The 16,756-nt window shown below is 39.4% G+C and overlaps 1 protein-coding gene across 1 annotated transcript in view; it reads right to left on the bottom strand.

Annotated features, from left to right (window-relative positions):
- LOC126228026 (apical junction molecule-like) overlaps nt 1–16,756 on the bottom strand; it is a 122,920-nt gene that overhangs the window by 87,145 nt on the left and 19,019 nt on the right. Inside the window, exon 3 of the mRNA XM_049942271.1 lies at nt 13,912–14,151. Coding sequence (XP_049798228.1) covers nt 13,912–14,151 — 240 coding nt within the window. The remainder of the gene's footprint in view (nt 1–13,911; nt 14,152–16,756) is intronic.

The following is a 16,756-nucleotide window of genomic DNA, read 5'->3' as shown; positions in this document are numbered from 1 at the left end:
ATTGCCTTTTTTGTGCACAGGATGGTTAAGAGCCATTTTAGAGCCTTTTGGCATCTTTGCAGTTTCCCATATTTCTTAAAATATGGTCTGATTTCATCATTTTTGGTTGAGACCATTTTACAATTTTCTCCGCTGGCTTTGTTGTTTTTCAAGGTATTTATTGCCTTTTTTTAGATTTCCTTGGCTGTAGGTGGTGGATTTGCTTCTGTTTCTCCATGAAGATGTGGAAATTATAGCTGACAGTTCAGTTTTCCAGAGTTCAAGATTTGTTGAAAGTACCATACTTCCTCATTAATTCACAGGTTATTTGCTTATTTTAACATTTTCATCTCTGAAGCAAATACTTCAAGCTTGGCAGCCCTTTAGGTGATTTTTAAACATCCTATAGAAATTGTGGGTGTGATTTTTAACAAAGCTGTTTTGTATGTCAAGAAGATTACACTTCCCAAAAGACCATTTAGCACCCTTTATTATTCTTTCAGTTTCTTTCCTTTGCCCTTCAAATTTATCAAAGTGCTTAGTCTTCCAAGAACATTTCATTTTTTCCTTTCTTTTGTTTCTGCAACTGCTTTTTCACATTTTTCATTCCACCAGACTTCCTTCTTTTTTGTTGTACCAATAGATTCTTCACTGCCCTATTGATTGCTTTGGATAATTCTTCCCATTTTCCTGATTCACCTATTTTAGTTTCTTCTTAAAAATGTTGTATTGTCTCTTTTGAGCCTCTGTGTTATATTTAATCTGTTTTTGCTGTCTTTTGTGGTTATATTAGGGAGAAGCTTGAGTTTAATTTGTCATGTGATGATAAGAGACAAATTCCCTGTTTCTTGTTACTTTCACATTCATGATATCTTTAGTATTGTTTTGAGAAATAGCCACTTGATCTTATTGCATTGCATCTAGTATTATATTTGGAGATAGCCACCATTTTGCTTTCCTTGTCATTTTATGAAAGAAGCTGACATAAACTTCAACTGAAATGTTTTATGAAGATTAGTAAGTCCTCAACCATTTTCGTTCATTTTTTTTTATGGGCTGGATATTCTCTTAAAATACCCCAGTAGCATCACAAAATTTGTCTATGTAAATTTTGATATTTTGTCTTCAAAAAGTTATTAAATGCTGCTACTTCTCTCATATTTTTCTTATCGTCATTAATTGGAATGTGGCAATTGACAATTACACTGTTTATTTTTGCATTTCGCGGTGAGAAGTGTGTCTTTCTCAATGGGATTGAAATTGCCACATTGTATTCAAACTTTTTATGAACATAGGAGGCAGTACCAATTATTGGCATACCTATCATAATTCTTATTGCTGGTTTCTTTCATGTACCAAATGATTTATATCATTGGTTTACACCACAAGGCGCTTCTTTCTTGATATTCAACAAGATACCCCTGATTTCCAACAGTTGCTATTTTTAAGTAACTAAAAAATTTAAATTTTTAATAATTTTAGCTCAAAGATTTAGCTTTATCTTTAGCTTTAGCTTTAATAATTTTAGCTCAGAGCCAAATTAATTTGGAAACTTTAGAATGCCACCATGTGCAGAAAATTGCAGACTGCAAGTTATCAGAATTTTAGGAAAGTGTGACAGTGTACAGGGATAGGTGGAGACTTGAAATAGTATCTTAAGTAATTAATGACTTTTGAACTACATAAGTAATGTATACATAATTACTACTTCAGTGTCAGGAACAACTGACCTACAAAGCTGACTAGGTTGTTGTTTCTCAAGATTAAATTGTGACACATGTATTATTTGCTTAGTAACAAATATACAGTATATTGAAATTGTATCTTGTATGAAATAATTAACAAAACTGGAAAAAAATTGTCAAAAAATATTCAGGCTTGAAGAAAGTACAAATAGTGAACCAGAACTCCACAGACATACGTCTAGACATTGTTCTGGGGTCCCTAAGTATTTTGGTATAAGGAACACACTGTCTACAGCAGCTTGTCACACAGTAAGTTTAATTGATTTAGTCTGTTACCCATATTACAATGGTTTCTATGAAAAACTTTTGCAAAAATGGAAGAGTTTGCGTATTTAAACATCAAAACACAAAACGCAGGTTAATGCAACTACACATTGATGAAACTGTGGTGTGGTGGCCTTTGCTGTGGGAATAGTTCAGCACAGTGCAATCATTCCACAGCATTCAATGAACCCATACAAAAACTACATGTCGGCCAATTCTAAGTGAGCTACGTTATCCATAGTTGTGTGTGTCACTGTTCATGTAGAACTAATAGCGGTGGAAGAACAATCCTGAGACAAAACTGAGCAGTACTTAATGCAGGCTCAAAGATGAAGAGTAAGATATGCATTATGTTGCTAACAGCCCATACTGTTAATGAATGGATCAGATTTGTTTCCAAACACAAGACATGGCAGACACCATTGATATGTGGTGTTGCGCTGATGTATTCAGTACATATGAAGTGCTGAATGTGCACCTAGATCTATTAATCATTGGCCTAGTTCTTTAAAACCTTCACCAGAAACAGCATTAGAAGCACTTGTACCTTTAGCACACATGCCTACACTCTTTGTTGTTAACCTTTGTTTAATATGTTCAGTATCACTGAAGGAGCTGTGTCAATGTGGGTTTTCTTACAAATGCATTGCCTTAAATGAGTAGTTCCTGACTGGAAACACAATAATGCAAAGCAGTATATGTACATAGTTGACTTCCTGTTTTCTCACTTTACATGAGTGGTCACCTTAATTGCTCTGGCTGTCAGAGCATGTTTCCTATCTAACCCAAATCTCCATATGATGGACACTACAGCATGTTGTTCCCAGTATGTTGTTCTACTTTGCTTGCAGGTCTATTGTGTTTCTGTGAAATAAGACAACATCGTGCATCTGGACTGAAAGGCAAATATGGCATTAGGCACATGGATTTGTAAACGTATGGTGTCTGTTGTTATGGATGTGTGACCAAAAGAACAGACACTATATCTTTAAATTATCTAGGTTTGCTACATTTTCTGTGCTTGGCTATGACAGGTGGTGTGGGCAGACTAGATCTACATCTACATCCATACTCCACAAGTGTGGTGGAGGGTACCTCTAGTACCTCTATCGGTTCTCCCTTCTATTGCAGTCTCGTATTGTTTGTGGAAAGAAAGATCATCAGTATGCATCTGTGTGGGCTCTAATCTCTCTGATTTTATCCTCATGGTCTCTTTGCGAGATACATGTAGGAGGGAGCAATATACTGCTAGAGTCCTCTGTGAAGGTAAGTTCTCCAAACTTCAACAAAAGCCCGTACCGAGCTACTGAGAGTCTCTCCTTCAAAGTCTTCAACTGGAGTTTACCTATCATCTCCATAATGCTTTCGTGATTATTAAATGATCCTGTAACAAAGTGCACTTCTCTCCGTTGGATCTTCTCTATCTCTTCTATCAACCCTATGTGGTATGGATCCCACACTGCTGAGCAGTATTCAAGCAGTGGGCGAACAAGTGTACTGTAACCTACTTCCTTTGTTTTCAGATTGCATTTCCTTAGGATTCTTCCAATGAATCTGTCTGGCATCTGCTTTACCAACGAACAGCTTCATATGATCATTCCTTTTTAAATCACTCCTAATGCCTACTCCCAGATAATTGATGGAATTAACTGCTTGCAGTTGCTGACCTGCTATATTGTAGCTAAATGAGAAAGGATCTTTCTTTCTATGTACTCACAGCACATTACACTTGTCAACATTGAGATTCAATTGCCACTCCCTGCACCATGCATCGATTCATTGCAGATGCTCCTGCATTTCAGTACAATTTTCCATTGTTACAACCTCTCAATATACTACAGCATCATCTGCAAAAAGTATCAGTGAACTTCCGGTGTTATCCACAAGGTCATTTATGTATATTGTGAATAGCAACGTTCCTACAACACTCCCCTGCGGCACACCTGAAATCACTCGTACTTCGGAAGACCTCTCTCCATTGAGAATGACATGCTGCTTATGTAGGAACTCTTCAATCCAATCACACAATTGGGCTGATAGTGCATATGCTCTTTGTTCATTAAACGACTGTGGGGAACTGTGTTGAACACCTTGCAGAAGTCAAGAAACACGGCATCTACCTGGGAACCCGTGTCCATGGCCCTCAGAGTCTCATGGATGAATAGCGTGAGCTGGGTTTCATACGATGGTCTTTTTCAAAACCCATGCTGATTCCTACAGAGTAAATTTCTTGTATCCAGAAAAGTCATTATACTCGAACATAGTACGTGTTCCATACTTCTACAACTGATAGACGTTAGAGATATAGGTCTATAGTTCTGCACATCCGTTCGATGTCCCTTCATGAAAACGGAGGTGATCTGTGCCCTTCTCCACTCCTTTGGAACGCTATGCTCTTCTAGAGACCTACGGTACACTGCTGCAAGAAGGGGGGCAAGTTCCTTTGCATACTTTGTGTAAAATCGAACTGGTTTTCCATCAGGTCCAGCAGCCTTTCCTCTTTTGAGTGATTTTAATTGTTTCTCTATCCCTCTGTCAACTATTTTGATATCTACCATTTTGTCATCTGTGCAACAATCTAGAGGGAACTACAGTGCAGTCTTCCTCTGTGAAACAGCTTTGGAAAAAGACATTTAGTATTTCGGCCTTTTGTCTTGACAGACTCTGTTTCAGTACCATTTTGGTTACAGAGTGTCTGGACATTTTGTTTTGATCCACCTACCGCTTTGACATAAGACCAAAATTTCTTAGGATTTTCTGCCAAGTCAGTACACAGAACTTTACTTTCGAATTCATTGAACACCTCTTGCATAGCCCTCCTCACACTACATTTCGCTTCATGTAATTTTTGTTTGTCTGCAAGGCTTTGGCTATGTTTATGTTTGCTGTGAAGTTCCCTTTGCTTCCGCAGCAGTTTTCTAACTCGGTTGTTGTACCATGGTGGTTCTTTTCCATCTCCTATGACTTGCTTGGCACATACTCGTCTAATGCATACTGTACAATGGTTTTGAACTTTGTCCACTGATCCTCAACACTATCGCTACTCGAGACAAAACTGTTGCATTGAGCTGTCAAGTACTCTGAAATCTGCTTTTTGTCACTTTTGCTAAACAGAAAAATCCTCCTGCCTTTTTTAATATTTCTATTAATGGCTGAAATCATCGATATAGTAATCACTTTATGATCACTGATTCCCTGTTCTGTATTAACTGTTTCAAATTGTTCGGGGCTGTTTGTCACCAGAAGGTCTAATATGTTATTGCCACGAGTACGCTCTCTGTTTAACTGCTCAAGGTAGTCTTTACATAATGCACGTAAAAACATTTCACTGGATTCTTTGTCCCTGCCACCCGTTACAAACGTTTGAGTCTCGCAGTCTATAGCCACCAAATTAAAATCTCTACCCAGAACTACAACATGGTCAGGAAATCTACTCAAAATATTTTCCAAATTTTCCTTCAGGTGCTCTGCCACAACAGCTGCTGAGCCAGGGGGCTTGTAGAGACATCCATTTATCATGTTTGAGCCCACTTTAACCGTGAACTTAACCCAAATTATTTCACATTTCAGATCTCCGTCTATTTCCTTCGATACTTTTGTACTTTTTATCACTATAAACACACCTCCCCCTTCAATGTCGAGCCTGTCTCTGCATTATACATTCCAATCTGAGTTTAAAATTTCATTCCTGTTTACATCTGGTTTAGCCAACTTTCTGTCCCTAGTACTATGTGGGCGTTATGACCATTTATTAATGAGAGCCGTTCTGGGACCTTTCTATAGACGCTCCTGCAGTTTACCATTAGCACATTAATAGTGCTGTTCCCCCCCTTGTGTTTTGCCTACTACTATAAATTTAGCCTGTGGTCACTTAATATCACTTTTTGTGCTCACTTGCTAAGTTGTGCAAGATGCCAGCACCTGTCTCCCTCCTCTGTCAACCACAGCTTCCGTTTCATGTCTTTTTTCTCCTAACACTACAGTCAGATGTGTTGTGGTGTAACTATTTAGTCAAATGACAAACTATCTTCTTTACCTTATCTTCTATACTTTCCTGAAACCCTTTTAATAATTACTTTAAAATACATGATTAATGTCTTTGTTACGTCACATTTTTATAAATAACTTACTGTATTACTTTTGATTTAACAAATTATACTTTCCCTCAAAAACACACACACACACACACACACACACACACACACACACACACACACACACACACACACACACACACACACACTCTTTCTCACTCGAAGCCGCTGCAATAGGCATCCACTGCTGAATGTGCATATTGTCCCCCGACATATGTCACCACATACAAAACACAAATAAATGTAATGAACAATATCTGTACATTTATGTATGATATGTTGTTTAAGGTCACTATTTTCATACTGTATTAATAATATTACTTTTTTAAGTATATTGTTAATAGGGCATAGTTCTGTGCATCATTCCTCGGAAGTATAATGTATAAGCACAGTTCATAAAATGTGTGTCCCGGAGAACAATGCCAAAAGCTTTCTTTCTTTCTTTCTTTCTTTCTTTCTTTCTTTCTGTTTTACAAACATGCAATGGTCATGGGTCTCTTTTTCTTAATAATGGCTGCTGAAATGAGTTGTAGGCTCACTACACTTCTGTGTATCATAAAATATGCTTATACGCATCATTGGAGGTATAATAGGAACACATCATTAAATCAGTAGATAAAGATTTTAAAAGAAGTTTTCCTCTGTGTGTTTACAGCTGGAGGTGCTGGGGCTAAGACCAGGCAGCGTCATCTGGAGCCGGAGCCTGGCCCCAGTTCCAGGTCTCCAGCTGCACACACAACAGGTGAGTAACAATAAGAGCCCACAGTTGGAGGTTGGTGTTTCTACTCTACTCTACTCTACTCTACTCTACTCTACTCTACTACTCTGGAATCAAATGTGTTTGAGCACCTATTAGTGGACTTCAAGATGAGGTGTGTCCACACTTCTCCTTTAAATGATTGAATCATGTGGGGAAACTTTCATCCATTCTTCCTCGATAGTCGATACTGGAGAAGATGGAAATAGTGGACATTGGGTTTGGAGTGAAGCCACCTTCATATCTCATCCCTAAGATGAACCATTGCTTTCATGCTGGAACATGGGCAGAAAGGTACACTTCAGGAATGTCACTGTCCATAAATAATTTTCTCACAATTCTGCTTCATGACAGGTGGCATTGTTGAACTGATTCAAATGGTCATTGTCTCTGCAATCTTCCTCTGCTGTACACATTACACAGAACTGTCAAATATATGCTTATCCTTCTGCATTTAGCATTTTTGAAAGTGCAATAAGGGGAGAACAAGTTAATGAGGAGGACTGGCATATTGTAAGACATGCCTCCTGTGAATGTCATTGTTTGCACTAAGATAATGGCAGGTAAAGTAAACATCGGGTTTTTCAAACTGAACCCAGCCATCAGATTGCCATGGAGCATGATACAGGGCTGGCCGCTATCTAGAAATATAGCAACCGAATTTTATTGACAATGTAACATACTTGGTGTGGCTCTGGAAGCTTGCATAAGTTAAAATTTGATTTTCATGGTATTGTTATACTAACCCAATTTCATTGTTATTTTAAAGGTGGTTTGACATGAAACATGACAGTTTGAGGAATATTGAAGATAAACAAAATGTGCTCATTGGGATAAAATACAGAGTATATGTAATTTCTTATTAAAACACTAACCACATCTTTACAATTGCAATCGGTTTATGCATGACGATTTGTATCCCTGTAGGAAGAATTGTGATAGTGCAACTATCCTACAGTACAGGGTAAAAATGTAAACGTTATGCACTTCCTCAAAACCAGGAGATCAAATTGGTTGGTTCTTTTGTCTTAGGTGTGGTATAGACAGGACTTTCGTTGCTTTAATATGCCATCTTTTCCATGTGGGATTTCTGAGAAGCTGCAAAATCCCCAATTTCTTCTGTACGAAAAGAAAAAAGCTGTGGGGATGTCCACTTTTGCAGTTTCTTTTGATTGGAAATAAGGGAAAATTTTACTGTTGGTTCTAAAGATGATATTCTCAGCGAACATCAAAACATCTATTTATAACATTACTTGTTGCTAAGAACCAGTGGTTCAGAGTTGTCATACTTTTATTGCAAATTATGCATGTAATTACTGGTCTGATGCATAAATATAGTTTTGTGTGATGCCGTGGACGTGTGGCAAGGGTTGTAGGGTCATGAATGATTACTCAGGTCACAAAATTATTTTTTTAGTCATACTTTTTTCACCAGTGATGCTTCATGGTCAGTCGCTCTAAACAATAGGCACTTGATACTTCTACAGATATGGCTAGAGTGGTATTGCAGTAACAAAACATAGGGTAACAAGGATCTTAATATACCTGGGAAGAGAAAGATGGTAAAAATCTTGTAAAAACTGGGAAGACTGGAAATTCAGTAAAATATTTCTAACAGTTTTACTCTTGTTTCCTGATTACAATCTACAAATTCTAAAAACCATCAAGTGTTCGACATTTATCAGTATCCTTATCACAGTAAATATAATGCAGGGTGAATGTTGTTTGTTCAGTGTGATTTGAATCTGGAGTTGCAGCAACAGTAATTGAGAAATATGTTTTATTTTCTCTCTGTTCCAATATGGCACCAGTGACATGACAACTAGAAATGTGTTCATTGTGAGCATCGCATATCAGATAATGCACATGTAAAATCTTTCCAGACACTTGTTGGTATCTGACCTTGCTTATGTATTGGATCATTGTAGAAATAAGGGTACTAATATTCACAAGAGATTTTCTTTGTTTGTATTTGCAATTTCCTGAGCGGAACCTCTGACTTCCAAGCCTCTTTGACCAAGAAATAATATCACATCAAGTAACATGAGAGCTCCAATGCAAGTTGGCTATTCTACAGATGAACAGAAAACATTACGTCTCCACTACCAAGCACTCTTCCTTGTCATTTCACTCCTTCACTTTCATGATTCTCCCATCAAAAATATTTAGAAATGGGAGTATTCCATTTGAAGTTCGCTCTTGGATGAAAAATATTTTCTATGTACTCATTTTTCATTCATTGAGGATGATTTGAATTTCAAAACAGAATATTTTTGTACAGCCTCTTAGGGGAGAAATTGACATTAAATATTGGGGTTGAATCTAGTTTGACAGGCTGTAGTTGATAAATTCAGCACTACCCTATGAAGTATTTGGTACCAACATTTTCAGAGGCTCCCTTAACTCTTCTGTGAACCATTGGACTTAAGGGACCTGCCAGAATGTTTGTTTCCGAGTCCACACATCTGTAGGAATGTCCAATTTCTGTGTGGTACTGTGATGTGTTGTTTAGTTTGCGTACTATCTGACCACACAGGCTGACAGTTGGTGTTAGAAATGTATATTTCTGCTGTATTTCTACAGAACCGAGCACTGTATGTTTTGTGGAAGGAGCTTCTTATCTTTCCCTTCTTTGTGGGTGGCAAAGTCAGTGAAGGTATTATACTACAATATTTACTACACTTCTAGTCATGGATGTATATGTTCACTGATGACTTATTATGAAAGAGAACTTATGTCTGTGTCTTGTAAGTAGACTGTTCAGAAAAATTAACATTCTGACCATTTCTTTACATCAAAAACTGTTTCTACATTTCTCATAGCTACCACAGCTAACACTAAGTATCAATGGCTGGACATGTCTGGCATTGCAGTAATAGGCTATAAAAACCAACCTTGCTAACTAACCCGTGTGTGTATTAATGCAAAACCATGTGAAAATCCTGACTGTAGTTTTAGATTAGCCCTCACAAATGTACAGATACTGTATCCAAAGATAATGTACATACAATAACACATCTTGTCCTCTTGATTTATGTGGGATGCCATTGCCTTTGCTCATAAAATTTTCCCACTAAGCCTTTCTCTACAGTCGGTTCCCAGACCAATGTGTTTGTCATTCTGCCTCATCTTCTATAGGGAGTTAAACAAGGAACTCCCTTGCCCAACCTGCCACCCACACTCATGGTCCGATGTACCACCAATTCTGGATGATCCATGCACAAGAAAGAAATGTGCACAGGTAGCCATGAACATTAGAATATCATTGCAACACGGAAGGAACAACATAATACTCAGCAAGTGAAACAGCTTCCTAGCAAAAGCAATGTGTAAATAGTCCTGACAGGCTGTAATGTTGTCACTAAAGAGAATCATTCATGAAGGTGCAAGTAGGGCACTGCAAGGTGCACTGGTGACGTCCTAGATTCCAATGTTGTGTGCTGTACTCAAGGGTAAAGTTGTCACTGTAACAGCAGCAAAAAATATGAAAACTGTTATTCCCATGGAGGAGATGGCAGTGCCATCAAGGAGGTGCAGACCTGGAAGAAAATACAGCAATCAGGCCAGGACATCTTGAAGGAGGGATTGTGTGGTGTAATGACACTGGCAGGAAGATACCAGAATAAAGGGATCAAGTGGCACAAGACAGGTACCAGATAAAACAGGTAAGAATGAGGCAAAGAATCACAGAACATGAGAAAACAAAAGTGTATAGTCATCTGCAACCCAAAGGAAACAAAAGCAATGTTTTTTAAACATGGAGCAGAACCATCAAGCTTGGTGTGGAAGCACATGAACACAGATCGGAATGCTACCTGATGGAACACAAGACAATGGAAATAAATTTTCAGAGAAAGAAAAGTAAGGAAAAGTGCACAAGAAGAGAGATGTTCCTGAATAGGCGAGAAGAATAGAGCTTCATTGCAACACACACATTGTACACGGTAACATGCAGCAAATGAAACAGCTTTCCAGTGAAGGCAAGGTAGACATTGTCCTGATCCACTAAAAGATTGGCACTAATATGAGAACTATTGTTGAAGCTTACATTCCTGCACTCTGTCTTCTAACAACTGAAAAACACTGCTGTAGGCACCATCAGTATAGACTGCACTTGAAATACCAATATTGTGTGCTGCACTGCTAGGAATATAGTCACAGCACTCCAAAGTAGATAACTGGAGTTGTGCCTGGAACTTGGATTGGGTGGTGCTCCACTCTGCAGTGACCTATAAAGGCTGACCATTGGAGGAATGCTTGAAAGTTGTCCAGTGTCACATGGCTCATGGATGGGAACTATGCTGTGGCTGTCACAGGCAAGATCATAGGCATTGAGTTTGGATTTCAGGCTTCTTAACATAGCAGCAACAGACAGCCGTCTGTTGTGTGGTGTAAGGTTGGATTTTAAGGGAGCGGTCAGATGGTACATCACCCACTTGCACCTCAATCCTATTGTGTCTCCTATTCCGTCATGTTGTCATAACCATCCGCTTTTCTTCCTGCCCCACTTCTACAAAGAATCCAGCTGAGAAATACCTCACCCATTTGCCACTCATTCTCCTGGCTGCATCTACTCATCAGTAAGTAAAGAAAGGAGATTGTACCGAAGAAGAAAGCGCGACTGATGTCCTCTCTCGCCTTTCTGTCACGTTGCCGAGATGAAGCCCTCGGACGTTGGCGCGCCAGGTACATATAGCCTGCGCCCGCGAGCTCGGCTCCAGTTCACCACCGGCAATGGAGGGTGAAGCTTTGACAATGCCAGCCACTCGTGCTGGCGAAACGTCAGAAAAATCATTAGATGAACGTCGGCCGAAGAACCCGAGACAGAAGCCAATAGGCAGTTTGTCAACAAGTGGCCACGAAAGCCTCAACAATTTTGTATTACGCCTCTACGGGGAGGAGATTTGCAGATTGTACCGAAGAAGAAAGCGCGACTGATGTCCTCTCTCGCCTTTCTGTCACGTTGCCGAGATGAAGCCCTCGGACGTTGGCGCGCCAGGTACATATAGCCTGCGCCCGCGAGCTCGGCTCCAGTTCACCACCGGCAATGGAGGGTGAAGCTTTGACAATGCCAGCCACTCGTGCTGGCGAAACGTCAGAAAAATCATTAGATGAACGTCGGCCGAAGAACCCGAGACAGAAGCCAATAGGCAGTTTGTCAACAAGTGGCCACGAAAGCCTCAACAATTTTGTATTACGCCTCTACGGGGAGGAGATTTGCAGATTGTACCGAAGAAGAAAGCGCGACTGATGTCCTCTCTCGCCTTTCTGTCACGTTGCCGAGATGAAGCCCTCGGACGTTGGCGCGCCAGGTACATATAGCCTGCGCCCGCGAGCTCGGCTCCAGTTCACCACCGGCAATGGAGGGTGAAGCTTTGACAATGCCAGCCACTCGTGCTGGCGAAACGTCAGAAAAAAATCATTAGATGAACGTCGGCCGAAGAACCCGAGACAGAAGCCAATAGGCAGTTTGTCAAAGAAAGGAGAGTTACATTGCATGTGTTTGGTGTGGCAATTTGACTGTGTGAACAGCAAAAATCTTATAAGCGATAAACATTTTTCCTATAACTTTGTGTTGGGTATACCTGAGAAAAATTCATGATAGTTTGAAATTGTGGGTGAAGCTTTTTGCTAGTCACTATGTTCTCTCTTTGCAAAAGACTGGATTAATATAGTGTGAGTATATGCCTGCAGTGAGTGAGGCTGCTTATACAGTCTTATTCACTGTTTGTAACTGTAGAACTTGGCACAGTGAGTTAACTCTGTAACATAAGGTTGTGTGTTTTAATAGGCATTTGACTACAGGATTTAAAATTTTAAAATTTGTTCAGTAATGTCTTGAAATGTTGATGGTAAATGTTTGTTTGCCTTGAAGGTCTTCAGGTAGCCAGCCTCCAACTGGAGTAAAGTTCTGGCTTTCTGGAAGTTTGTTAGTAATATTGATTCTTGTGTATAATTGAGTAGATTAGATGCTGATCATTCACTTATCAGTAGGGATTTGAAAATACTGACATAAATGATTCAATTCTCTTTCATTTTGTGTTGAAACAATCTTATTTTATTTGGTTGCTTTAGGTTTGCAGGTAAAATGTTCGTTGCATTAACTGCCAATTTCTTTTTCTGTCAATCAGGACCTCTTCAAGAGGAGCTGTCCCCGATACTGGGGAAGAGGGGACAGTCAGGCAGCACCCCTGAGCCTGGCAGAGCACATGTGAGTTTCACCAGGAGCAAGAAAGTTAGATTTTGTAGCATATAATTCACATCACATTGCTTCCTGACCTCTTTCCACAAATTTAATCAGCCCAGAGGTTTCAGCCATTACAATACTTCCTGATTTTGTGTGCTGCCCTGCACACTTCCAACTTACTTAATGAAGTAAACTCCTTTCTGGTCATCCTATTTACCACAACTTCAGTAACATTATGTCCAGCACTCTAGTTGGTTTCCTGACCCCAGAACCTTTGCAACTTCTTCTGCACTGGTAACTGAAATGTTACCTAAAGTCTAAATTCTCTATGAACAATCCAAAATGTTTATCAAAGAATACTGACATACTGCATCTTCATCTAGAAGAGAATCTCTCCTTAATAACTAAAGGCTGTACATAGTATATGGAATCTTAATGACAATCAACTTCATTTTCATTCTATTGATGTAATGGCAGTACTCACAGTGCTCACAGGTCTAAGGGCATGGCACATAACTGAACCAGATTGAGACGGCATGGAATAAACAAGTCAAATCAGCAGATACAGTGAAGCACGATAAAGCAGCTACTGTCCCACCTTGCAGAAATGCTTCATTCACCTGCACCAGATTTCATGCACAAGAGAGAGAGAGAACTCCGAAAGCATATAAAAGTGTAAATCCTTTATTTGAACTTAAAAATAACTTTATGGTAGCCACTGTCATTCATTCATACATACTATACACACTGTGAAATACATAACGTTACGTAACAAGCCAAAGAATATGCCACCTTATTGAATGGAAATATTAACAACTGAACTGAATTTACATTCTTCTGTTGGGGTTTTCTCACAATGTTTTCTGGCAGATGACAAGGAAGTACAGGGGTGCAGTGTCTGGGGTCGGTGGCTGGCATAGTAAAGACGTGGCACCTGGATGTTCTGGCTGCATTGAAGTATATTCCAGGTGGCAGTCTGCGGCAGGTTGAAGGACGCCGGTTTCCCTTTCTTGCGGCTATTTAACCCAGCAGCTCCAGTCTTCCTCCGCTGATTCCAGAGTGATGATTGGCAGCCGTTGGTGAACCCTGACTGGCAGATGGTCATATCATAGTGTGTTTGTGTGCCTGCGCATGTCACAACAGTTAGTATTCATTAAACATACCAATTGCCACTTACAGTTTACAAAAATATTTATATGTATTGCAATTACACATCCAAGTACTTTTCTAAAATGACAGAAGAGCCACTCCTCTTGATACATTTATGGCTGGACAAACTTCCTAAAATCTTCTTAAAATACTTCACTGGTTTTTAAATCAATATCGCACACACTTCATAGACAGGTCTTATTGTCTCCGGGTATCAAGAGTTTCACACACATGTTGTTTAGTAATTCAATAAAACTGACTTCATGTTTTTAAGCTCATGTATCACAGCTTGTGCAGTGTAGTGTAAAAGTAACTTTGTGGCTATGTAATATTCAGATAGGTCTCTGGTACATGAAACAGAATCAAATGATGATTCTTTTGGCAATCCACCAGTTCTTGTACTGACTTCTTTATGCTGACAGGTGTCCCTCCAGCAATGACTCTATGATCAACACAACTGCTGTCTGTCATAAAAATTACACTGTATAGCGTCTGCCACAAGGAGTGCAATTCTAAAGGCAAGGGCTCATTCCACATTAACTTAAATTGCCATAGTCAATGTCAAATATCTTGCATGTGCTCACAATGTGCCTAATTAATCCAAATGAATAAAAATGTGACAAAGTGACAAACAATACAGTGCATTTTGTGAAGCTGTAGACATCAGGGGCTGGTTTGACACTGTTCACAAGATGCTGGATGCTAGAGTAAACCTAAAGTTTTAACATCCTCATTGTTGTCAAGCAGTAGAGGTAATTGTGTTTCTTGCGCCACTGAGGGGATATTTTCGAGTAGTCACACTGTTGCTGCACCATTTCTATAGTGAGGATCCACCTTTCATAAATATCCTTGTGAGATCTTGCTGGAGCTTGATTGCTGGCCTTACTGAATCACAACGAAAGATTGTCCACAGAGAAACAATTAGTGATGATGTTTGCTGCTTCAATGTGGTCACTCTCTTTGTGAGCTGGTTGTAACAGACACCATTCTGCAAGAAAGGTTGCACAAGCCGTTTGTCATGTGACTGTCTTCAGTTGGTATTCCTGAAGTGTTGCACATACCACTATTCCACAATATTTGTTGGTAAACATGATCTTACCCTGCTACCAGAACTTGTCAATATGTCTTCTCTATATCTGCTGTGAAGGCAATGCAGTGCATTCAGAAACACAATATTATGGATTATAATTCCTGTTACTAATCCATGTTCAATATGGTAGAAAAATCAAACACTACTCTGTCAGTAGTCGATCTGCCTTCCTCAGAGACAGTACTATGCACCATGTAACACAAAATGGCATCTGTAATGACTACTGGTAGCTAAGTCTTTGTTCTCCCTCATAAACTCGGCATAGGTTTCCTTAAACTTTGGTTGTCTCACTAGTTTCTATTCAGTCTGAGAGAAGCATTTTGCTGCAGTGTGAAAAGAATTGCGTACTGACTCATCTCTTCCCAAAACAGAAGACAAACAATGAACCTGCCTGTGGAATCTATATTTGTGTGTTTTTGCATTGCTGCTCTTCTCATCATTACAACATGATTTAGTTCTTCTGACTCCAAGAATCTGTTCAAGGAAGTTTGAGCATCAGTGTAAGTTTTTGCAAAGCATAACATGACTGAACACCTTGATGAAATGTGCTCTACCATTTGATACTGCCCTGACATATACTGAAGCACAGGACGATCACTTCCTATGGAGACAATCCTTGCCTTCTAATAGCAACTTAGATTTGTCTCCAATGACCTAAGTGCTTGGCATTGGAGGAATACTGCTGTTTGTTCCCAGGTGTGCTGTGCCATGGTGGTACTGTAGTCTTGTGATCTGCAATGATTCACATTTATTTTTGAGGAAAGCACTCTCTCTTCAGATGACTGGGAGCTATTGGGACTCAGACTGGCTTCAGATTTTGTTCTTACAGACTGGTCAACTTTTTCTTTCAGGGGCTGAAACATAATCATGTCTTTCAGGGATGCATCTAGTTGTAATGCCACCGGTGCATGCACAATTGCTTGGAGCCTTGTTAAGCAGTGCATGAAATGCACTTGCACATGCCCTTGTCATTGATGGGAGTGCTAAGTTTCTTCCCACGTGTTGATGCAAGAAACTGAGTGTTGTTGTATCTGTTGCAAACCATATTAAAGGCCACATTAAAGTAAGTGCTAGTCACTAGAATATGAGCAGTGGCATTGTGAGCTTCACATTATTTAACTAAGCAAATGATAATGCTTAGCAGTGCCCTGTAATTCCTCATTATTTACCACAAGACTCAAAATGTCATAAAAATGCCTGAACTGCATTACATCATCATTAAATGGTGGCAGTTAAGTGATGGGCAACTTGATGGTACTTTCGATGTACTCAAGTCAGATCCACCATCTAACGGAACCTTGTCACATGCATTGGCACAACACACTCACTGCAGTCTCGGGCAACTGAGACCACTCTGATACCATTACATCCTACCCTGGATTTTCATTGTTTGAATGTAGATCTCTAATAAGACCCCGATGGTTCATTGTAAAATGAAGAATTATGTTTCTTTTACTGAGGATTTCTTCATATTGTGCTCTGCCATAATTA

This window comes from Schistocerca nitens, unplaced genomic scaffold (assembly GCF_023898315.1).
Source record: "Schistocerca nitens isolate TAMUIC-IGC-003100 unplaced genomic scaffold, iqSchNite1.1 HiC_scaffold_351, whole genome shotgun sequence".
NCBI lineage: Eukaryota > Metazoa > Arthropoda > Insecta > Orthoptera > Acrididae > Schistocerca > Schistocerca nitens.
This window is presented reverse-complemented; position numbering and strand designations above follow the sequence as displayed.